At 34.0% G+C, this 26,477-nt stretch overlaps 1 protein-coding gene across 1 annotated transcript; it reads right to left on the bottom strand.

Annotated features, from left to right (window-relative positions):
* Nucleotides 1-492: 492 nt before the first annotated feature.
* On the bottom strand, nt 493-25,457 carry LOC100455151 (sodium- and chloride-dependent neutral and basic amino acid transporter B(0+)). Its single transcript, XM_002832027.3, has 14 exons — nt 25,306-25,457; nt 24,108-24,273; nt 20,835-20,966; nt 19,084-19,245; nt 18,143-18,290; nt 16,887-17,019; nt 15,055-15,195; nt 10,260-10,488; nt 8,787-8,912; nt 7,504-7,622; nt 6,870-6,969; nt 6,481-6,590; nt 4,177-4,344; nt 493-3,145 (listed from the first exon to the last, which is right to left on the bottom strand). Exons 1-14 carry the CDS (start codon nt 25,351-25,353, stop codon nt 2,999-3,001), a joined length of 1,929 nt encoding a protein of 642 aa, XP_002832073.2. The 5' UTR covers nt 25,354-25,457; the 3' UTR covers nt 493-2,998.
* Nucleotides 25,458-26,477: the final 1,020 nt, after the last annotated feature.

Here is a 26,477-nt window from a genome sequence, read left to right as displayed (position 1 = left end):
TTTATGGTACATGTGCGCAATGTGCAGGTAAGTTACATATGTATACATGTGCCATGCTGGTGCGCTGCACCCACCAACTCGTCATGTAGCATTAGGTATATCTTCCAATGCTATCCCTCCCCCCTCCCCCCACCCCACAACAGTCCCCAGAGTGTGATGTTCCCCTTCCTGTGTCCGTGTGTTCTCATTGTTCAATTCCCACCTATGAGTGAGAATATGCGGTGTTTGGTTTTTTGTTCTTGCGATAGTTTACTGAGAATGATGATTTCCAATTTCATCCATGTCCCTATGATAAATGAATTATTTTTTTAAGAGGGAGGGGATGCCAAGTCAGATACAAAAAATCCAGATACCAAGTTTCTTATTTATACTTTAAGTAATTGATTACATATGGCTAAAATATACTTACTGGGGAAGAAATGGAAGCACAATAGAGAAAGAAAAACAGTTCAAAAGTTTCTTAACAATAAAAAAGTGACAGTAAACGACTGGTTGAGATATAGTGATTTTAATTTCACTCAACTGTGAAAAAGTTTTCATTAATGGTTTACAATACAGTACCATAAATTATCTCCAAGTTCACATTAAAGTAAGTGGGATTTGATGGAAATGTTTTCCATTATGTAGAATGATGTTTCTTGCCACTGTTGAATCTGAGTAATAATAATAAAAACCACCATTGAGCACCCTACAATATGCCAAGCACTCTGTTAAGATCTGTGCTTTACACACTTGTGAAGATAATGACAAAAACTTTTAACTACTCTTTGTGGTCAGCTTTTGAAAAGAATTTCTTTCCCTTCACACTTCCCCCAATTAGATATTCTTTCATTTAAAATGCCCAAATCTTCCCTGAATTGCAAAAGTCACCTATAGAAAATTGCACACCTTAAATAGTACCAAATGTAGTGGTAGAATGCATGTAACATAATGTGGATTAAAATTAAGGAAAAGTATTTCTAACCTCTTGTTAGCCATCTAGTCTCAAATATTTTATAAAATCTGGTATAACTAAGGAATTAACAATCTCTTGAAACTTACTAACAGCATTTGATCTGTCTTCAAAGAAAACCCTCAGAATGGGCCGGGCACGGTGGCTCACACCTGTAATCTCAGCACTCTAGGAGGCCGAGATAGACAGATCACTTGAGGTTGGGAGTTCGAGACCAGCCTGGCCAACATGGGGAAACCTAGCCTCTACTAAAAATACAAAAATTAGCTGGTGTGGTGGCGGGCACCTGTAGTCCCAGCTACTCAGGAGGCTGAGGTAGGAGAATCACTTGAATCCAGAAGGCAGAGGTTGCAGTAAGCTGAGATCGTGCCACTGCACTCCAGCCTGGGCAACAGAATGAGACTCTGACCCCCAGCCCCCCACCAAAAAAAAAAAAAAAAAAGGAAAAAGAAAAAGAAAACCCTCAGAATGTCAAACACAATTTCAGCTTATATATATGTACATAACTTAGAGAGGTGGTTCAATTAGAGGCCTACCTATTTACCTACCTTCATGTCCTATCCCCCCTAAATAAATTACCAGTATAAATTAAACAAATGCCTTAATTTCTTACTCCTTTCATCTTCAATCACAAGGAAGAGAAAATGTTTTAAAATGTGTAAGAAAAATTATTTCTTCTATTGTCACTCATTTGCCAAGCACAAAAAGCCAGCAGCAGTGTATGTGGTTCTTAAACTTCTTTGGGTCACAGTTTTCCTTGATATTCTGATAAACCTACGAACTCTCTCCCTAGAAAAATGCATGTACATGTACACACAGAAAATGTTCCATATAATTTTGGTTTCATATGTTCCCTGAAGCCTAGGTTAAGAAATTTAAGAATTGATGAAAAGTTCTTTACATATATAGGCAGTGTTTATCATCATAGGCTATGATGCTTAAACCAGTTGTCAACAATATATAATCAATATATAAAGCTCTTAGTGATATATTTAATTATCCTTGGTAAGGAAACTAGGACATAGGATTTTCTAATTTGGCTTTCCTCATTCCTGACAAGTTTGACAAGTTTCTCTTCCAATAGTATGTAAGTTATCACCTGTAAGTAGTAACTTATTCATATAAGACAAAATCACTCTATCAGCCCTGTATTACAGTAATAAAATGCTAGAATTGATTAAAGCCATTTTCTCATTAACATTTAAGTCCATATTCTATTTGAAATTAAGCCTATATTTCAGAGAGTATAATAAACAACACTTAATTTTGTGAAACACAATAGAAATTAAATGGGTCATAGTTTTCTTCCAAATTACCTAAGGAAGGAAGATTGTATATGGGAAAAGAGGTACTCAAAACTCAATTTTCTAGATTTATCACTTACTGGCTGTAGGATCCTTATTTTTCCATCTTATTTCACTTTTTATAAAGAACATTAGTGACTAAGTTCATATAGAAAACATGAGCTGTAACAAATGCATGAAGTTTTTAAACATATTTGGGTAAAAAGTATTAAACTACAGTCCTCTTATAGTATATATAGTCCATTTGTCCATATATTTATCACGTTTCTAATTAAGTGAGGCCTTCAGTTTTAACACTTTCTTTTAAATGTACTGATTTATTTCCCACTCATATTTGTGGAAAAGAAAGATTGTATATTAAGAAAATACAAGTAAATAATATTTTTAAACTTGTGTAATAGAAAATATAACTATTCTCTAAGAAATTAGCTCAAAATAAAGCCTCCAATGTATTAAAAATGCATATACTATTTACAAAAATATAATTGTGAAATAGAGACTGTTAGGTGTGTGCGTGTGTGTTATACAGATAGACAATCTAAAAAGAAATATAATAAGCACATGGCTGAGAATTAAGAGATTCACATTTTTATATTGCATTCCTGCTTAAATGTGAAAAAAATCACACTATCATGAACATAGTATGTACATTTTCCTATTCAGTTAACATACAAATAAATAAGTTTCCCCCTATTCTAAGAAAAATCACATTATACTATCACATATTTTTTTCAATGAGATCTCATTCCGGTTTTCTGCTGCCACTGACAGTAGGTATTTCATGGTCAGCCTCTTTTTTGGGATCTACCATGCCTTCATATCTTTCCCCACGATATTGTTCCAGGTATGGACCCCAGTTAGAAGCCGGTCTGCAGCAACTTATAAGGCGCTGAAATGCAAAAACAAAAAATCATTGTCTTAGAATTTAAGTGCTACAATCTGTAAACAAGCAAATATTGAACTATACTTTCCTTTAAATTATTTTTCTCTACTAACAAAAAATAAGAATCATAGAAAACTAAAAAGTGATCATCTAAATTCTTAATAATGCACAGTTTACCAAGAAAAAGGTATAATCAAATGTAGCTAGTTGTTAATAGAAGTATATTAACTACTAAACCAAAATAACTGAGCATGTAAATGATTTCAAAACAAGGTGTGTGAACCCATTAGAGTAACAGAGTGACTACTCTGTACCTTCACTGAATCAGACATTTCCATCCTGGCCTTAGGATGAGGATGAGCTGAGGATCTAAACCAGTGTATACCTGGGATGTGTTTCAAGAACAAAGGAAATGGGAGTTCCAGGATCAAACCATTGATTTGGATCCATTGTTGTATGGACTTAGGAATTTATTTAAATCTAAGGCTGCTAAGCCTACTTTGTCATTGTACTACTGAGATGTCATAATGAACTTCATACCCCTAGACTTCCATGGAAGAGGGATGACTCAGGCTCTAGATTGGGTTCACGATATTTACCAGGCTTATTCCAGTATAAAAACACTGTTAGGATGTATATTATAGCCAGATGAGGTTTAAAAGTAGTGACTATGGATATAAAGCAAACAGGTCATTTGCTTTGTGACATCTTCAGGGACAACTCAACATAGGTATAGATATCATAGCTGTCATATGCTAAGCACTGTAGCAAGGCCAGAGGTACAGCAACAAATAAGACCCGACTTTCCCCACAAGGAGCTTATAGTCTAGCATAGAGAAACACAGCAAATATATAAATAACATAATACCATGTTGTGCACTAGTAACAGATGACTGTGTCAGGTATAGAAGTAGCCAAGAGGAAGGAGTAATTAATTGTATTTCATATAATCTCATATTACCACCATGTGAGTAAATTAATCTCCATTTTGATCATAACTACTTTGTATAAAGTATAAACAATTTTAATGCACTCACTTGAAAGATGTTTCCTTTAGCCTGAATTATTTTTATGATAGCCATGACTGGAATCCAAATAATGCAGAAAATAATCATACACCAGCCTAAAGCAACTCCCCAGTCAGGGTATGGAATTGTGCCATAATTAGGTCTACGAAATTGCACCAATGACCAGATAAATATTGCCTGTCAAAGTTAAATATGCAAAGACAAAGCTAAAGATTAGACTGCATTGCACTGATGATTAGCAATTTGATTCTGTTCCTCAGATATGATTTGTAAAAAATAATATGAAAATATATTCAAATAATTGAAATAATCAGGTAACAAGCCAGAAGATAACAATATGGAATGAACCAAAATACATAACTTTTATTTTTACTTTGAATAAATTTTTCCAAAATTAATACCATCATATATTTATAAATCCAAATACTTTTTCAACATATATTTTAATAAAACACTTGACAATATATCTGATTGAAAGTAAAATAATATCTGAAATTTTCTGTTATTGAGCTTTTCACTTTGATTTATAATAGCATGGTTTTATTCTATGCCATAGATTAAATCTACATGCCAGCATATAGATTAATACAATGAGAATGTGAAGTACACCTTAGTGGGCATGCTTTTCTCCTTGCTTAGGAATTGCTTCTATTCTTTCCCACTGCACAAAGATCCCCTTTTGACACATCAAAAACACACATGCATTTACAGACACTATTGGTGAGCATTTACCAAAGCACATTTCACTTCCAGCATCTTACTGAGGGAAAAACAAAAAACAAACAAAAAACTCTCAATATATGTTTAGGCAATACGGTCAAATCTGAATGTTAAAGATGAACACATTATAAGGCCAAGTTAAAATAAACCCAAAATGTTGAAGCATTAAAACTAATTACTTAGAAATTGGTAAAGCAAAACAAAACAAAACCCAATAATTATTAAGGAGTTTCCTTAAATTTAGCTGATTTTGTTTTATTAAAATCAGTGAGAAAACAATAAATAGATCTATGTTTAATTTTAAAATTAAATGGCTTAGCTCCATTAATTTAATTACAGTAATTTAAATATATTTTACAGTTACTATGAATGTACATAACTACAAAAGAATGGATGAGGGATACTGGAGTCCAATACACACGACTTTATAAAAACTAGATGGCAATGTAAATCATTTCATATGTAATACTTTTGCATTTTAAATTAAATTCAGGTGTCAAACTTATGTAATCATTGATTATTCGCTTGTTAAAAGATCCAGCTTAGACCCTCTAAGTTGACAAGGGGGCTTACTTTATATGGAGACTTGTGAAATAAAAATATTTAGTGTCATTTTCAAAATCATTTAGCAAAAATATGGAATATCCAAATATTTTAATTCACCATGATCTCGTTCCAAACTGCTCAGCTTTTGAAAGTGATCTCATAATGTTAAAAAAAAAATGTAATCCTCTCTACAAACAAATGTGATACTTTAGATTTGAAGGAAATCCTGCATAGAATTACTTAATGGCCTTTTCTAGGAAAACCTTTGAAGCATGAAGGCAACGAAAACCAAAATAAATCTATGAAGCTTTGACACTGCCTCACCCCACCACCATTATTTCTAGTCCATAATCATTCTCCCTCCAGTGTAGTGTTTATTTTGGTGCTCAGCCATTTACTGTCCTGAAATGTTATTTGAACATTTTAAGTTGATAAGTTATGTCTCTCAAGTAAGGCACACTTTTGCTTTACCTCAGCTTCTAAATAGTATTAATTGTTGAATTTGTTAACATAAACCATTGCCCCTATTGACACAGGTAAGTTTCTTTTACTATCGTCTGCCAAATACCTCCCTCATTAAGAGATAAAATATGAGTTAAAATATGACCATTGTTTCTCAGCAGTCAGTATATTTAAACTGAATTCTTTGAAGAGAGGATCTGGGCCTTATGCATCTTTATTTTTTCTGTGCTTGGCAGAGAGGTTAGGAATATTATTGATGGCTCAACATATTTTTTTAGGGAATGAGCAAATTCATGTTTTATTTTCATTTTTTCTAATGATACATTTTAAATTATTGATAACTTTTACATCTATACGAACCTGTTTATTTTCTCAAATGGTAAATGTTTAAACTGATGGCCTCAAAATAATACTACAAAGGCATTTTAATTTAGGCAACTTGGAGGCACCAGCCATAAATACTGCAAAACTTGAAAATCATTCATTTATAAAATTAATTTGCCTTTTGTCTTCAATGTGAATTATTAAGTTTATCTTAGAATGTATGTATTATTGAAACCAAGTTCATGGTATATTATTACTTACAATCAAAAGGATAGGTGTAATTACAAACCAGCAAGCTCTCCACCACAGCCAGAATATCCACCTCTTTGCTCCAATCATCATTTCTATATCCTCAATGAATCTGTTCCCTCCTAAAGAAAACAAAGAGTACATTGAGTGCTTGCTAATATTTTCTTCCAGTAACCATTCTGGCATCAATTATCTTTCTGTGTCTTAACATTTTTCTCTACCACAACAATGAATCATACACCTGTAATTATATTTTTTATAACATAATTTTGTGCAGTATATTGTACTTTGCTATTATAATAGTATAAAAATTAATAGTATAATTAGGTGAATATAATGAAAATGAATCAAACTAAACTATTTTAATAAAACTGGAAAATAATTTTATAGTTACTATTTACCATAAATCCAGATGATTCCAACTAGCTCCAGTATAGCTGCAATTAAAATGCCCCATCCAGCACAGAAGTGGTCGATCAGATGAACCCAGTAAATTCCAGCCTACCAATAAAATATTAATTACTTCTAAGTATATTTTAATTGTTTTATGATTGATGGGATATTCAAATTGAATCTATTAATTTGATCTTGACATATGCTCCTTAGTTTCCCTTCTGCTAAAATGCAAAAAGCAATGTTTCAAATGTAAACCCAAATGTGACTTTAAATATCTCAAAAATCTTTCAATCTATACTGAGTCACTAGAAAGAAAATAAGCACTTAAACTTGTTGATTATCAGAATGGTATGCAATGTCTGTATGTTCTGAAGTGGCTTTGAGAAATGTAGTATGTGTTTAAAGTCTATAATCTTATTGTAACTGAGGTAACTGTCCATTATTCGGCCTCCTCATCTGCAAAACAGACTTTCTATAAAAGTAATAATGGAGAAAAATGGGCTAAAACCCAGAAAACCTTGATCCAAGTCAGACCTGGACTTGTCACTAAACATCCTCTTAAGCTTTGGTTTCTTTAGTTAGGTTATAAAGTATGTTCCAACTAATATGTTTCTATGAAAAAAAAATGCTGTAGTATACCTGAGTCACACAGACGAGACCAAGGAGAAACAAAACCAAGCAGCAGCCCAAAGTCATGGGAACCCTCATTTTCTTCATCACTTTGGGAAATAAATCTTGAATTGTTGTTGTGATCGTTTCTTCAGAGGGAGAGAAATGACATGTTATGTCAACTTATTTGCCAATACTGTTAATCACAGAATTCAATGTATGTTAATCAAATTTACAAATATATGTGGAAAATAGACTCTGAGCCCTGTTCCTTGCTTTTAAAAACCCACAGGGTTTTTCTTTTGGCAGTCACCACTTGGTTCTGATGAAAATCAAATGCAGCTCTATTTGTTGTTTTTAGTCTGCTTTATATGATTTTTCATCGATAACAACTGTAAGGTAACAGTCCCCCGTGAGCTGAATTAGTCTAAAAGGAAGAATTCTAGTAGGACTTTTAAATAAGGTAAATATTTGAATCAGTGGTGTGGGAACAGAAAGGATTCTAGGTTAAGAAATAAATGTGTTCATGAAATAGGGAACTGGCTAAGAGTAGAAGGATGTGAGAATGAAAATATCAGAAAATATGTTTGAGATTTTCAAGGACTTTGAAAGTCAACCAGAAATAAACAGAGTAAACTGAAAAGATTGTATGTGAGAGAGTGGTAGGATGAAAATTGTTTCAGAATTTCTCTAGTCATGTAACCTAGGTAAATCCCTATGTGTGCCTAGAAGTATGTGCAAGGATGATCATTGCAGCAGTGTGTGTAATTTTTTAAAAATTGTATATCATTCATATGCCCATTATTATGGCAACAAAGAGATTGTGATTTAATTAGATCTATATGCCTGTGTATCAATGGGATTCATAATCAATGCAAAAACAACTTTCAGAGTCATATGCATGCTATGAAACTTCACATTTATGTGCAAATTTAAAACTGTATATGATATGTACAGACACATATAAAATGTATATAAACATGGACAGAATAACGTACACAATCTATGGTAAGAGTTGCTTCTAGAAAAAAATGTGATTGTATTAGGAAAAGAAAGAGGACTTCAAATTCACCTGTAGCAGTTTATTTTCTTAAAATACCTGAAACAAGTATGATAAAACATTAATGTGTATTCCTTTTGAGTGTCAAGTGTTTTTCTGTATTTAAATTTTATTTAAAACAACTTTCAGAAAGATCATTCTGAGATTAACAGCTAGAGGGGGTAATAGGGGTAATAAAAGCACCTTGTTTTCAAGTAGAGGAAATGCAAAAGAAATATAAGAGGAATATGTTACCACTGGAAGTATTACTTACCAATCGAAGCAAACTGAGAATCGAGACCCAAAGTTAAAAGCATGAAAAAAAATAATATGGACCAAAATGGACCACCTGGGAGTTGGGCTAGAGCCTCTGGATAGGCAATGAATGCCAAATCAAAACCTACGAAACATGTATGATATTATAAATTAGTTACCAAGAATATTCACATATTTCAACATTGAAAATATAAGATATTAGAAAAATCTCATCTTATTTGGCAACACAATCCATGACATAAATTTTTTTTACCAACTATTTCACATTCCCTTTTTACAATATTTAATTTGGTTGTTTTGTGATGTGGTAATGTGAACATGTGACATGAATTAAGTTAGCAAATAGACTGTAATGTAAATGGTACATTCCTCACATAAGAAATTTTAATTCTTTTAATAGTTTTATTTAACTTATCTTATTTTTTAAGATTGACAAAGAATAAAAACTGTCTTAAATTCCAGAAACGTAAATTAGTTCACATTATCTTAGCCTAGATGCTCTAAAAGAATTGCACTATTAAAGAAACATATATTTACGAACTAACTTTTGTTTTTAACCTTCTCTCCAAATGTTTACCCAGAATCACTATATGCATATATGCAAAATCGTATGTAAGGAAACTACAAATTAAATCTTGTTTTCCATTTGATGTTACCTTTAGAATGCTTTTTAATTTTGTGCCAGTTCTATTACGTGATCCTCAGTTTTAAGTATTTTTAAGTTTCTTCGACCTCCCGGAGGACTAACTTGGGATTCATGAAAATTAGCTTTTAGTCTAGGCTCTATCACGTCCTAAATATTTGACCTTCTACAAGACATATATGACATTACTGTGTATCAATCCACTTCTCTGTAAATGAGGAGCTGGACACTAGATAATCTACAAGATCCTTGACATTCTCTTATGAATCACCAGTCTTTCCATCATATGATACTAACTATAAACAAAATTTTAATGAAGCATCCCTACTTAAAACAGCCCTAGTATTTTCCCCCAGAATCTGTAGCCAGATAATTAAGCATCCCTAGCTAATATCTGTAAAGTTAGGGAGTTCACTAAGATTCCTTTAAAGCTAGACACAACTGGAAACTCAAAGTCACTTGACTCTCTCACCTATATGAGAGAGTCATGTGTTTTAAAAATTCAAACCCAATAGTATAATCGTACAGAGGGAATTTGTATATACATTTTCTTTCTTTTATAATGCATGGAAAGTGCTTAGCAAGGACTAAACAAAATTAAACATCCTATCTTCTTCAGCAATATTTCCCTAATATACTCTTGTTTATATGGATAATCTAAGAATTATTATATTGTTACAGCAACAAAATTATATAAGATGAAATGAGGAAGAAAATTCAATATTCTAAATCATGACTGTGTTGAGTAAATTTCTATAAATTCTATTGGAGTTGCATAACTGAGATACATTGAGTTAATCAAAGTTGATAATATATAGTATTATATACCTGATTTTACAACTTGAGAAACTTCCTTTCCAGATATATGGGCCATGTGTCCCAATATAGAAAAAATAGCAAATCCAGCAAACACACTAGTGAGACAGTTTGTCAAACAAACTACAATGGCATCAGAGAAGCAGTTGTTTTTGAACTTATTGTAAGATGATAGAGCAACTAAGCCACCCCAAGCCACTGAAAGGGAGTAAAATATCTGAGTGGCAGCATCTTTCCATACCTATAAGAGAAGATAATTTAGTATTTTAAAACATATACTCAATTTTTTATTTGTGTAAATATTTCACATAAGCAAATGAACATATTATCAATAACAATGAAATGAACACCCAAATGCCCACTACTCAGCTTAAGAAATAAAATGTTGCAGTCTTTTAAATCCTTTTTGTATCCCTTCCTCATCATTATCACCGTTCTACCCACCAGTGGCAATTGCTATCCTGACTTTTGTGTTCATAATTTCTTTGTTCTTCTTTACACTTAGATTTGAATGTTTTGTTTTGGAATTTATAGAAAAGTTATCTTAATGCATGTAAACATATAAAACGTGCCATTTTTTATTAGGTATTGTCAAATTTATCCATCATCAAGTTGAACTATATAAAATGTCCACTTTGTAATTCAAAAGTGAAAGAATATAAGCAAATTCATTTGGTTAAATTAAATATATGTAGTTTTAATCATTCTTTTCCACTTCTTTTTTGTTTGTTTTTGTTTTTGAGACAGAGTCTCGCTCTGTCATCCAGGCTGGATTGCAGTGGTGAAATCTTGGCTCACTGTAATCCCCGCCTGACAGGTTCAAGCAATTCTTGTGCCTCAGCCTCCCAAGTAGCTGGGATTACAGGCATGCACCACCACACCCGGCTAATTTTTTTGTATTTTTAGTAGAGACAGGGTTTCACCATGTCAGCCAGACTGGTCTCGAATTCCTGACCTCAGGTGATCTGACCACCTTGGCCTCCCAAAGTGCTGGGATTACAGGCGTGAGCAACCGCGCCTGGCCCTTTTCCACTTCTTTATTGCCACACTGCGTATGCCACAATTTATCCTTTCTCCTGTTGACGGACATTTAGATCATTCAGTATGTTGCTATTATGGAGCTGTAAACATTCTTGTACATTCCCCATATGTAGGTGTGGAACTGTGATGTCGAAAAGTATATGCATTCCTCCCTTCTACTAAATCTTGCCAAATTGTTCTTTAAAGGGCTGTACCATTTGGCACTCCCACCAGCTGGCTGTGAGGGTTCCCATTCCTCCACCTACTTGCGAACACTTCATTTTCCATATGATTTGTTTTTTTCTGTGAAATTTCTGGTCATGTCTTTTGCCAGTTTTGGGTTTGGGCTGTCTTACTCGGTTTTTAAAATTCTTGATGTAATTTGGAATCGAATCTTTTGACTATTATATATTTTCCTCCAAAATTTGTGGGTTAATTTTGTTTACCTTTTAACATTGTGTCCTTTGATGAACCAAAGTTTTTGTTGTTGGTTTACTGTAGCTGAAGGTATCCATCTTTGACTATAGGTATTATCCTTGATCTCTATTATTTTTAAAAAATGGCTTAGCCCAAGGTTATAAAGGTACTGTTCTGTATTTTCTTCTAAAGGAATTCAAGTTTTGCCTATATTGTTAAATTTTCAGTTCACCTAAAATTGATATTGTGCATATCAATATATGTGATATGTGAATGATATGTGAAATTTCCAACTGATGTTGTTTCCTAAATGGGATATCAATTGTTCAAGGATAATTGATATTATCAATTAAATCAATTAGATATCAATTGGATATCAATTCTATCAATTGGATTATCATCCCTTTCCTTATTGATCTGCATTGCCACCTCTGCCACATACCAAGTTCCATTTGTTTTTGAATTTATTTCTGAGACTATTATCCTGTTCCACTGGTTTATATGTTTATACCTATGCTAACACCTCACTATTTTAATTAGTACAGCATTATAAATATTGTTTCATATCTGATAGGACAAGTCCTCTTCACTTCAGATACACCTTGGGGTTTTGGCCTTTTTCTTTTTCAAATAAACTTTAGAATCAGTTTTCAAGTTTCATAGAAAACTCTTTTGGGATAGATCATGGTTATTTCACTTATATTTTAGAAAATTGTGTTAGAAATAAAATGCCCTCTTTTTTCTTTGGTCATTGCCCATATTAACAGATGAACAGCATGCTCATGTTGGTCTCTGAGCTTCTTTTACTTGATACATTACATGTGCCTGTGTGACAGGGGGAGCTGGAAGTGGGTGTGGCAGTCCTGTGTTGTGTAAGAATGCTACTGAATACCATGATGTGTAGCTAGGTTGCAAACAAAAGTGAAGAGAAATTTCAAACATAGTTTTAATCTCCATTATCTATTAATCTCATACCAATATACAAGATTATTACATTCGGGATTAGGAAATCATAATTCAAACTTTATTAATTGGCTGTGTACAATTGGCTAAAATTGAATCTATGTAAGTCTTAGTTTCATCACTGTAAAATGAGGGAGCTAGAAAAATAATCTCTGCATTGCTGAAGACTCCTCTATCTATAAATTTGTGTGGTTCTTTACTCTCCTGGAGATCTCAATGAAGTTCAGATATTCAAAGGAAAGGAAAGGAAAGGAAATACACCTGATTATGATTCCATGTTTAGAATATATATTGTGAGGAATAAAAAAAAAAATCTAAGAAAAACAATTGTCATTGCCAGCAAACCCCAAAAAGAAGGAGTTGGGTCGTGTCGTGTTGGAAAGTAGAGAGGTGAGAAGATGAAATTGTTTGTCTCACAAGGAGCTTTAGGTTTCACTCTGATTTTTCAAAGATGTTAGAGTCACTGAAACACAGATCAATATAAAAGTGTCATATAAATTTTTAAGAATGATTTCAAGGAACTACAAAACAGATATCTTAGGCTTGCAAAAGCCACTAAAAGAATATCAAAGGGGATTTTTAACTAGGCCCAAAGTCATGAGTTTCAAAGAAAATGGTGAATCTATTTCTTAGGGAAAATGTTGCAACTCTAACAAGATAGTATAATATAACAGGAATAATTGAAATAATTGTACATTAGCTCATATTTATATAAAATCTTACTATTTCCAAGTGCATTAACATAATTTATCTTGTTCAATAACCTAACATGGAGAAGGTGATGAATGCTAAGTTCCATTTTATTTGTTTCTTATTCACCATCCAAAATGGTCTTCAAATTAGGAAGAGATTAACCAACAGGGATAAAAAGAGTGAGGCCCAAGATAAATGAAGAAGCAAATTAAGATGTCCTGTGGACACATCAAAGTATATTAATCTCCAAGACTATAATAATAAAATTCCATAGATCTAAAATAAGTTAAAGCTATGTGATTAATCATTGAGTGGAAATTATTGAGCACAAAAAAAGGTAACCAAAGACCAAAGATTGGCATTTCAGTTTTCAGAAAGGTAATTGTAAATTAATGACAGATTTCCACAACTAAAAGCTAATAAATTTGGCACTGCTGACAAAAAAAATTTACAAGAAATAATTACACATCCTCTTGTAAATATTTAGAAAAGAAGACAACAATGGCTGGAAATTAGCATGAGTTTCATGAAGAATACTATAGCAAACTAATATCCATTTTGAATAGTACTAGTAGTATGGCAGATAATATTAACATAGTCTCTCTTGATTTCAACATAAAATTACAGGTTTTTAGTTGAACAGAAGCTTAATGTGTGCTAAGAATGTGATGTGACTAGTAAAAAAGTGAAAGGGCCGGGTGCGGTGGCTCACACCTGTAATCCCAGCACTTTGGGAGGCCAAGGCGGGTGGATCGCCTGAGGTCAGGAGCTTGAGACCAGGCTGGCCAACATGATGAAACCCTGTCTCTACTAAAAATACAAAAAATTAGCCGGGTGTGGTGGCACACGCCTGTAATCCCAGCTACTTGGGCGGCTCAGTCAGGAGAATTGCTTGAACCTGGGAGGCAGAGTTTGCAATGAGCAGAGATTGTGCCATTGCACTCCAACCTGGGCAACAGAGTGAGACTCTGTCTCAGAAAAAAAAAAAAAAAAAAAAAAAAAAAAGAAGTGAAAGCATTCTAGACCATACTAATAGAAGCATACTATCTGTAGTACACTTACTGTTAATACTCTCAGCAGTCAAATTTTAAAAGATGTTACATGCCAGTGATACATTCAGCCATTATCTGAAGGTAAAGTTGAAATAGGGTTACCCAATTCTTATTCATGGCACATGTTTAAGTTTTTGGTATAAGTAACGATTTTGGAATGCTTAATCCATGTCAAATTTATGTTTTAACTTCACAATTCACTAGACAAAATTTGATAATATTTTGCGAATATTAAATTTTGAAGAAAACTAAAATGTATATTAGACTATTAAACTTTCAACAGTAATCTCTAAAGCTAGTCTGAGTTTATCCAATAAATCACATAGCCCCAATCATCAACTTGCAGGTATTTATGCATGAAAGATTGTTTTTCAGATTAATAAGCCTGAAATTTTGTTGGTCAAATAGATTCAGTTTATATGAATAAAAAATGACTTTAAAAATCCTATTTCTAAAAATTATCTCACCATCAATAAAAGAATATTAATGGCAGGTTAAATATTAGCTAAGTCAGACATCCTAGTGGATAGAAACTAATAAATTTAACTGTATATTATTTTTCAAGCTATTACATTATGATATTCATATGGAACCAAGGATGTTTGGCATTTACTTTTAAGATTTACCTCCTCAGATAATTTGAAATCCAAATTAAGACTCACCTCAGCTTCCTTAAGTTTTGTAAAATTTGACTGTGCTCCAATGTAGTATGAAATGCCTGTTGAAGCACCCTCCAGAGTTGCACCACGTACTAACAGGATGAGTAGGACCACATAGGGGAAAAGAGCTGTAAAATATACCACCTACCAAGAAAAGTAACCAAAAATTAGTAAGTTATTTTTTAAATCATGATGTATGACTGTGTACAAGTAAAATTATTAGCCAGTTGAGATTAATTAAATAAAGTACAGGGGATTTCATAGGGTCTGATGATATACCAAAGTTAGCATAATTTCTTATTTGTGTTCTCACTACTCTCAAATGATCCATTTCAAAAATAATTTGATGTATTAATCCACATTTCCCAGGTTTATTCTGTAAATAAATAATACATCAGCAGTGATAACTTGGGATCTAAATGGATTGCTCTGATAAATATATCCTTATACATGTCTAAGGAGACTGAATGTCTTCTCTCAGTAAATTACTGCATTGAGGTGAGGAGAGAAATGATTTAATCCCTGCATTGATTAATATATATTCAGTCTTCAAAGAAAAGGAAAATATTTCCTAGTAGATGTTCAAATCCCAGAAAAGCATATTGAAGTGAATACTGGATACTTGTTACTGTTATCCTTACAGCTACCATTAAGAGAGTTTGATAGCATACATACAAGTACATTGCTTCTGTACTAGATAACACAGGGTTCCAGATGAGCAGATTGCCTTTGAGACCAACTTTGCCTTCATGAGGATAATTTCCTTGATCCATAGATGTCCTATGTTTTATAATACACCCAAGGAGATGATTTAAACAAGTCATTCAGAGACCAATAAAAATTAATCGCCTGGGTAAATGGCCTTTAATGGACTCTTTCAATATTAACATCAAAAGGAAACCAAGGGTTTAAAAAATGTGGAACTAAAACATTTTGGAAAGTTTTCACTGGATTTGTGATATTCACAGTATTTTTGTGATGTAACAGCATGTCTCATCACAACTTAACATTAACAGAACATGCTAGATATTGTACTGAGAATACAAAGACAAGATCCCCAGTTATTCCTGTCCTCCACCTTTAAGGAAATATCCATTTACTAGTTAAAAACACATAGACATTTTTTTCTGGGTATTGTGTAACTGTTCACAGAGAAAATTTCATGTTGTTCTCTTAAATTACCATTATTCTCTCTGAAAGTTTATAAAAGTAAACAATGAAGTGGGAAAATATAACAAAGTTTTTCAGAAGAGGCCCTTTCACTGAGAGAAAAAGTTCTGTGTCCATTTTGGCAATCTTTAAGAGAATGAATACATAGTTTGTGTGTATATATACATACACACACACACACACATACATACACACAAACACACACATACACACATTTCTCTCTCTCTCTCTCTCTCCGACTAGGGGATTCCTGATACTATTACTCTATAGAACAAGAATCTAGACTTTCCAAACCATATATTGCAATATATGATTCCATTCAAGATGCTTCTTTATATAGTAGGATATAAAATTTAATAATATACTCAAGCTTCAGAATGCTCTATCAGCTAAAAGGGTCCATGTTTTTAGGAAATGTGCACCTCTAGTACCAGTTTTTATTTTGTTTGTTTGTTTTGTATTTAGCAATAACAGAGATCCTATGTATTTACTTAGAGCTTAAAATGACTATTTAGAAAGCTTTTCACAGACTATTTAGAAAGCTTTTCACACATTTGAATGCTCCCATTAAAGAAAAAAAAACACGCTTTTGATAATGCTTGATATTGAACTACCATGAAATTGGAAAGCTGCTATATCACTATCTAATGTGTTTTTCAAGTTACCTTGCCAGACGACTTGATTCCTTTAAATAGTGCTGCTCCAACTATGAGCCAAGCCAGAAGAAGACAAAGTGCTAAATACCACACAATTACTCCAGTCTCATTCATTCCACTTGACCGTTGGAGCGCCACTTTACTGAAACACATAAGCCATTTTATGATCACAGAATCACTTGACTTAAAGAAAATACATTGAGTTTTGTAATACCATTTATCCAGGTGGAAGCTTCATGAATATTGTATATCAAAGTTCGGTGAGCCTTTATTGATAGATACTATCAATATGAAGGGCACAGATAGTTCATTAAATGGCCAGGCTCTGAACTTCAGTTAACCACAGCCAATCCAAAGTTTCAAACCATAGAATAAAAGATCTACTGATTCTTTTAGCTATTACTTTCCTCTATTTCAAGATCCTTTATGTAAATAAATTGACTTTATGTCAGATTATTTTATTTTACTATTACAGTATTTTCTCATGTTAAAATAATGAGGAAAACATTTACAATTATAATAAATATTTCCTCATTCCATATTTATAGATATCATCAAACTCAAATGATCCTGTTATTCATGCCTTTTCCACAGACTTTCTGTAAAATTCCAAGATTCTCAGTAGGTACATGCATGGATCTAGGATCTTATTTCTAAGCTTGAAGTTTGAGAACATTTGAAGATCCAAAGTTTAAAAGAGTTACAAAGGTCATTAACAGTGAATGACGAAGAGGTCATTTAGCAGTAGAGTCAACAATATTAGGTAAGAGTAATGGATAGATATAGAGTAAGTAGAGAGATCATTTGAAATTAATAAAAGTAAATAGAACACTACATATCTATTCTTACCATATAATGACAATTGTAAACAAAACTGCTGAAGAATTACACTTTTTTAAATAGCAATATTACTCATCACCCAACTATTTATCATTACAACTTGATCATTGTAGTCTAAAATTTGTATGTGTTTTCTTCAAAGCAATTTCCTAACTCATAGCTAATAAGCACTTCATAAATCATTACAGTGTTGTGCCCATTTAATAACTAATTTATAAAAGACACATTGCTGACTATGAGCTAATTTTGCAAGTAACTACTAATCACCTGGGATAGGTAGACATTTGAGTTAAATGAAATATAATTTGTCCTGATTTTCCTTTTTCTATTTATGTGAGTTAAGGAAGGAGATGATTAATATTTTGTTGTTTTGTACAAATTTTAAGATAGCATCTGCTTAAAAGTAAATCATCTAGTATACTTACTTCCAATATTGTTCACTGGGAAGCTGCCCTGGCTGATAAATTTCACTGCCATTGATGCAGGTAAAATTGTTGATGTTTACCCAGCTTTTATTCATTTGGATGATCTCCTGTATTCCTTTATTCACTGTACTCACATTACAGTGAGTTACTAAAGATGATAAAAAAATATAGACACAGACATGTACTTAGTTTTAGAAGATTACTTTCCTAGAAAATGTTTTAATGGTAAAATATTTAAATTATCATCAAAATTGTTACTTGAAAAAAGTGGAGTAGAAATCTTACAGATGGAATAAGCTATGTACATTCAGCATCTTAAAATCTTTTCTACTAAACTAGGAGGGATTACAAAACTGTCTGCCGTTTTAAGCTGTGATTGTATTTATAGTAACAACAGGTATAGAGTAACAATTGTTTCAGTTGAAGTTGAGTGCTCTAACAAATTTTGTATGTGGATTTACCTATCCAACCTATGTATATAGACAAATTAAGGCCTTTAAACTTCTCAGAAGCATTAAATATTTATAAATTTATCCTCTGATATACATAGGTAGTTAAAATGGTAATAGCCTATGACATGGATGGTACGTTATTCCAAAGATTAGCAACATATGACATGAACAACACCTACTGTCTCCTGAGACACACACAACTATCCTAGATAGCACTTTTCTCCCTTTATCATTTTCTCAGTTTCTCCTCTCCTGCCCAAGACTTAGGCCTGGAAGAAGTACTCTTAGGCATGATTTAGCCTTCCTGACTGCTCTCAGAGATTAATACATTGTATTAATCATTTTTCTGATTATATATGCTATCTTCTGCTTTCACCAGTGACCTTTGGAACATTTAAAATTGTACCTAAGTTGCTTAGAGAATGATTTGACCCTTCAAGCTTATAAAAAAAATATATAAAGGAACTATTGGGGGTGGACAAATTTTACCTATTGGTGATCTGCTACAGTTTTTATCTGACCACGAAGAACAATTTTTCCACGGTAGTTCACTTTGAAAAGAAGCAAACATGTAGTAAAGACTATAGGCAATTATGACATTGTAATAGATTGTCACAAAAATGGATATCAGGACCATTGTAATTCCCACACCTGGAAAAAAAAGAACAATTAAAATAAAAACCAAACTCAAGTGAAATTTACTTTGCTAATGCATAAAAAAGTTGTATCTCAATTACCACAAAATCTATTTTAAAATAAAAAAGACTGTTTCAGGCAGGGTGCGGCGGCTCATGCCTATAATCCTAGTACTTTTCAAGGCTGAGGAGGGTGGATCACTTGAGGTCAGGAGTTCGAGACCAGCCTGGCCAACATGGTGAAACTCTGTCTCTACTGAAAATACAAAAATTAGCCAGGCGTGGTGGTGCATGCCTGTAGTTCCAGCTACTGGGGAGGCTGAGGCAGGAGAATTGCTTGACCTTGGGAGGCAGAGGTTGCTGTGAGCCGAGATCCACCACTGCACTCCAGCCTGGGCATCAGAGTGAGACTCTGTCTCTAAATAAATAAAGACTGTTTTAAATTACTTTTTTCCTTTTTCTTTCTGAGAGAGTAGGGGCTAATGCTGTCTGAGTAATTTTCTTCTAAATTTAAATTTAATTTTATGATTGGCTTTCTGATGCAGTTTCTCAGTTGATTAGAAAGGGTATTAAGGCCAAGGCCAGAAGACTTGTGGTAAGCGCATCAAATTCACATAAAGAAAAACCCATGTTTATTACTTTTTCTTGTTAAGCCTGCAAATTCTTGTCAGATCATGCAAAGTCGACATTCTTTAGACAAAAAAAATTCAAAGCTTGTATCTTATTTACTCACTGACCAATACAATATTCATCTATAAATCAACATTTTGAGAAGTAGAAAGTGAAGCCTCTAAAATAATGACCTGGAGGGATGGTGTACATGTATCTACAATTATGTGTAAAGAAAATTAAATAATTCAGTAACAATTTGAATTTAAATATCCAAAGTTTCCTTAACTAGGTAGTTTCAAAATGCAGTTTAGCGTGCTGAATATAACTCCAATGCTTAAAACTAGCTTTTAAGGTAGTTTCTCCACTCTTCCAGAGCAATATTCTATTCACCTCACTATGAATTTATTTTTGATGTTGCATTGAAAACAAATAATTTTCAGCAGCTAGCACATACCAAAATGATATTTAATCTTCAGTCAAAAGAGGTAGTTTGATGTTTAATAACAAGGCATTTTTAAGCTTTACCAGTGTCCTATTGTATTAAGCGCATCCAAGAAAAAAAATAGTGACCTACCCTTCAACTTTTCTGAATGAGGCATTGTAAAAGATATGCAAAGGCAGTAAGACAAAAACTACATATGAATTAGGAAAAAGTTAGGGCCTTTAAATTAGAGCACGAGACTATGTGCCAAAAGAATTCACAGGGTGAAAATAGGAAAATAATGACACCCTTCTAACCTTCTTTAGCGTGCTTTCTAACCCTTCCCATTTCTGCAGCCCATGATAAACAGAAATAAAAACATTTGATTTTTTAAATTCTGCAGCTGCAAACTGTACAGCAAAACAACAATAATGCATGTTTTCTTTGCTTTAAATTGTCAGAATTTTAAGCAATTTTTTGTTCCTCACGGTGAAGGTAGCTATATGCACAAATATACAAAAAAGCATGGTGAAGAAAATGCTTTAATACCAAGAAAGTGCTTTAATACCAACCTTGAAACAATGGAAGAATCCTCCAAACTGAAACTGGACCTAAGCTAGCAAATTGTCCCAGTGAACACTCCAGAAAGAACAAAGGTAAACCAGCCAATGCTAACATAATTGCATAAGGTATCAAGAAGGCGCCTAAAAAAGGTGAGAAAGAACCAAAGCACTATTACAGCTCAAAGTCTTGATGGCACTTTGACAACCAGCATAACATTTTAAAAGCATCCTGATATAGTGGAATCAAAGAGTGCTGGGTTTGGGCCTAAAATTCACTGCTTTCCATGAATAAGTAGTTGATTCTTTAAACCTTGGATTTCTCATCTATGAAATGGGGATGCTAGTATTACCTAATGAGGCTGTTGTGATTATTAAAAATGGTAGAGTATAAAAAGTAAGCCAGAGGAATTGAGCGATCCCAGGCGTTGGAGCCAGATAAACCTAGGTTGAAATCCTGGCTAGACCATTTACCAGTTATGTGACCTCCAGCAATTTGCCTAACATCTGAATCTTGGATTCCTTATAAAAGGGGAGAACAATGCCAACTCAGTTTGTCATAAGGGCTCAAATACAGGGCCTATGTGAGAACACTTGCCAAAATGCCAGGCACATAGCCCGTGTTCAACATTGGTTATCTTCCTTTCTCCTTTAAAAATAAATGGTCTATTTTTAAGACTTGGGGTAAAAATGCTAATGTGGCTCAGAGTGTAAGCTATTGCAATTAAGTTTATTATTCTCCAAAGAGTCACAAGGTTCTTCACTCAATGTTAATACAAAATGTATTGGTTTTGTTTGAAGACTCTGAACTTTTGAGAAATACTTGTAGTTAACTTTCTTTTTTTTCTTTTATTATTATTATTATTATTATTATCATTATTATTATACTTTAGGTTTTATGGTACATGTGCGCAATGTGCAGGTAAGTTACATATGTATACATGTGCCATGCTGGTGCGCTGCACCAACTTTCAATTTCATAAGGAATAATTCTCCCGCACTAGACAATTCACCTCCCCCATCCTTTTAACCTTTTATCATTTTCCTTTTTTTTCTTTCCACTTTTGGGGCATAGTATTTTTCGTTAGAAGTTTTGCCAAATTATAGGTTGAAGCAAGGGCAGAATATTAAACTTATTAATAAAACATTCCAGAAGTATTGGCAAAGTTTAATGAAGAATGTGGGGATCAGTGGATAAAAATGGGTTTTCAGATTATATACATTTAATTTACTCATGTTACAGTTTTGCCTCAAGTATTTTTCATATTATGATACTGTAACATCATACCTAGGAATAACATTTTTTTCAACTCTCAAAATACATTCTACTAAAAATGAGTCTATAAAGAACTTGTTATTTATTCATAGGTAAGTGACTTACTTTAATACTAACCCTGGAAGTCACTAGACCATAGGGAAAAATATGTTTGTATAGATGTTGCAATGTATATACCATCTTTACTATGACTAATAGAAGTTTAAGTCCTATGAATGACAAATATGAAGAAAAAAATACAACTGTTTAACTACAACAATAAACAAGCTTTACCAGCCGAGTGTGAACAGGTATTTTTCGTTAAAAAAGATTATTTTCTTCAGTGTTATACCTGACTTTTCACCTATTATATTATTTTATTATTAATACTATCCACAGATGATAAATTGTTAATATAGTTAATATAGCCACAAATTGTCAATACTGCAGACCTAGACCTTAAAGTGGTATGACACTTCTCTTTAACAAACTGTTAAAAAGAATATACAGATAAAAATATTTCCAGATTTTAGAAACAACTTTTCAAACCTGACCATATTTTTAAACCTAATTCGCATTTAACAAATTTTAATTTCATTTTCCCCTTCTACTCTTGGATGAAAGAAGGATTGAGAGCGCCTAGATCATCTATTACCCAAATGATGTTATTATAAAAAATTGAAAGCCAATGTGGCATATTAAATTTTAGAGGAAATGGTGAAAAAGATAATAGCATACAATTAATATTATTATTTTTGTTTTGGCTATATTTTAAAAGTTTCTATTAAAACTAGTTTAATATAGTTCCTAGGAATTTGTAGCAATTACTGGGCCTATGTATGATGTCAAGGCACAGGGAATTTCTTTTTCTAAACATGAGTTACAAGAGGCTCAAAATGATCCAGAATGCTTCTCTTTACCACACTGGACCTTAGGACATAGACGGAAATAAAACTGATTTCTGATGCATTTTCCAGCTAATATTCGATACCAAGACAACTAAGTGACCCAGCTTCTAGATAGGGGAATTCATGCTACTGACCCTTAAACTGTTTAATAAACAGAGCTCCTTTCTTAAGTCTCTGAAGACCACTTTGAATATTTTAATGTAACCAATTAATAAGAAATATGATTGAAATATCACCACACAAAATCCTATTATACTAAGAAAAATAATTATAGTGGCACAGTCTCACTGGTACCCAGTTATGAAATATAGGGGCATGTCATCTCTATACTTCTAATAGAACCTGTAATTACAAGTAAATAAAATATGGTGTAAGTGAAAAGTTGTTTGGACATTACTAGAGAATTGTGCAATTCATTTTGTTCCCCTTTGTGTGTCACCTCAAAGTTATTTTTCTCTCCTTTTTCTAATTGAGTCTACCCTAATGATCTACAAGGTATAAACAGTGTTTTTTTGCAGGAATAAAACAACAATCCTTGAACTAAATTATTTCATTTTAGAAGGATCTTCTACATAGTCAGTCCAATTTGGAATACGTGTAACTCAATATTGCAGCTTAAAATACTAAACCTTTAATTACTTTTTAATGATCTCTTTCCACACTTAAATCACCAAAATGTAATGCATTATTTTAGTTAAGCAAATAATTTACTTGAGCTTCTTAGTAGAACTTATTTTTCTGTTTATTTCTGATTCAGCTATAAATTAAGCAAAGCACAACTTGAGTTTGAACAGATTATCACAGAAACATGCATAAATTAGGAAAAGTATGTCATAGTTGAAGATTACGTGAGATCTCAAATCAGAAGCTTAGAAGTGCTAAAAACAAAGCTTTTTTATCAAGTTTATACCTGAGGATTTTGTGACTAGGTTTCTAACTTGAGCTAGTAGCTCAGACTAATAATAAATTCAATATGCTTGTTTCTCATTCTCCCACTAACCCAAACTATCAACTATCATATGCCTTCCTTCAACTCGTAAAATATTCTCAGAGGCCATACAGAACCACACTTAAAACTGGAGGGAAAAGCGGGGGTGGGAGGGTGGGGGTGAAATAGAATACCTCCACCATTGTTGTAGGTCAGATATGGAAATCTCCACACATTTCCTAATCCCACGGCGTATCCAATCATAGATAGAAGATAATCCGATTTTTTGGACCAGTTACCACGGTCCTGATTCTCATCATTTTCACCAACGTGGAAATTCTCTGATGAAGCCGACACTTTCTGGGAAAGAAAAAATATCAACAGCTTGCCTTTCTACCATTACAAATTCCACAGAAGCATAATTTCACAAATCCATAGAGCAACAGAAAATGGGCGGAGGAAACCCTGAAAACCATAGCTGAGGGGAATGCTTTACAAAGTTGGGGAGATTTCTGCTGATAGCTGCTTTTACTTTACAACATTTACCTCTTAAAATGAGCAAAGTTCTGTAGGTAGATATGTTTACTACTCCATCAGCTAAGATTATCCAAATTTTGGTAAAAACGTTAAATGTGACACCAGTGTGAGACACAAATGAAAGCAGACAAATTAGGTTTGAAATACAAAGGTCTTTGTCACACTGGTGTGAGGGAAAAATGAAAGTAGACAAATCAGGTTTCAAATACAAAAGTCTTAAAGATGAATTAGATAAAGTCATTAGTACTGATATTGTAGCAGATCTTTGAGCAGGATCAAATGTAGTGTCTGCTGGAAAAAAAATCAAGAATCTATAAACTTTTCTTATGGCTTGATAGTATTGGATGTATCAAGTTAAGGGTAGTTTAACTTTTCTCTGTCTTACAGATTAAAATCAATGCCTTTCTAAAAGCCGTAGAATAATATGCAGAGACAAATTCTCCTGTCTCACCAGATGAAGTAGCTCTCTCTCCACTTGGGAGGGAGAGAAGGGACAGGGGTTCTATCCCAACCTGCTCACTTCTCTGGGGTATGGAGGGTTCCTTGGGTCAATTAAGAACAGTGTACTTTTGTACTTTCCTCTAGCATATGGACACAGTTAGGAGAGGGATAGAGAACAGGATTTTGTGGGTACTCCCAAGGCAGAGGATGAGGTGGCTCTAAGTCTTCTAGCTATGAGAGTAAGAGCTTTTCTTTCTTCTCTACTCTATAGGTATATCTCAGTCACACCTAATAGTTGAACAGAAATGTGGAGCACAAGGAACAGCCACAGAAAGCAAAAACTGAGACTAGCAACCCCCCTTAAGTTTTCCACTCTCAGGTCCTCCACACCTCCCGCAGCTCCCAGACCCCTACCTCCTTCTCCCTGCACTTGAAGAAACTCGGGCATTTCAACTTGTCCATGGTTCACTCCCTCGGCTGGCTCCGCCTCGCCTCCTCTTGCAGTCTGGCTGAGCTTGACTGGTGGCAGGTGCACACTCCCCTGTTCCTACCTGCCAGAGTGAGCCACCTTGCCCAGGGGTGGGAACATTTATGAAGAGAAGCTCTCTCCTCCCCCTCCCGGGTGTCCAGTAGTGTCAATTACCGGAAGGGACTAAAGTGAGGCTCTGGTTTTTCCCCAGATAAGCCTACATGTAGCAATCTCCTGCCCCAGCCCTGGGAAAGGGCTGGGCTGCTGGAGAGCAGAGCAGTCTGAGCCGAGATGACTGACAGGCTTTGACTCAGAGCTGTGTAGGTGCGTTTGCAATCTAGCCTCCTTTCCTGGGTCCCCTGTTTCCTCCTAACCTCGCCTCTCAGTCTGGTCTCTGTTCTGGGGCCAAGTGCTGATCTGCACAAGTGCTGGAGGGAGAAGGGGGCCATTCTGTTCCCCAAAATTCTCCTGAACAGACCATACCACCCTGGGTCCTCAGATTTCCCAAAGTTTTGCCCCTGACTAGAAAGCACTTGATTCCCTGGAGCAAATGCTGCTCCCAGAGGAAAAGCCCCTGAATTGGGCACCTTGAAAAGCAGCCATCTGAGATAAGATTACCCAGCTGGCTCTGCCTGAAAAGAGCAACTTGGAGCCTATGTCTCAGGCTCCTTTCTCAGCCTTCAGGACAGCTTTGCCTTTTACAGGGATTGCTTTGTGTAGTATTTCAAAGAAACCAAACACAAACAAATTATTGAGCAGGTTTATGGGAAATTCTAACCTTAACAAAGGAGCACACTCTGTAAGAAAGATGAGGCCTAGAAAGTAAACTATGAGGAAACATCCCAGCTTGACCAGGGAGGAAATAATTATTATAATGCTGTTTACCAATGCAATGCCTTTTCATCAGGAAACTCAAAGGATTTAAACTCAGTCTGCCCAGGTAAGAGATAGTGATGGTGGTTCTATGAAGCAAAGCACAAATTCATGCACACAGAGGAATGAGCAAACAGGCAAATTCTGTACCCTATGTACAGCTCCTTTGTTCTCCACTGACTGCAAGAATTTTCCATTTGCAATAGAAATATGCCCTGGGGAATCTTGGTAGGTAAGGTAGAGA

Source organism: Pongo abelii, chromosome X (genome assembly GCF_028885655.2).
Source record: "Pongo abelii isolate AG06213 chromosome X, NHGRI_mPonAbe1-v2.0_pri, whole genome shotgun sequence".
Lineage (NCBI taxonomy): Eukaryota > Metazoa > Chordata > Mammalia > Primates > Hominidae > Pongo > Pongo abelii.
The sequence above is the reverse complement of the archived record's forward strand: the minus strand, read 5'-3'. Positions and strand labels throughout refer to the sequence as shown.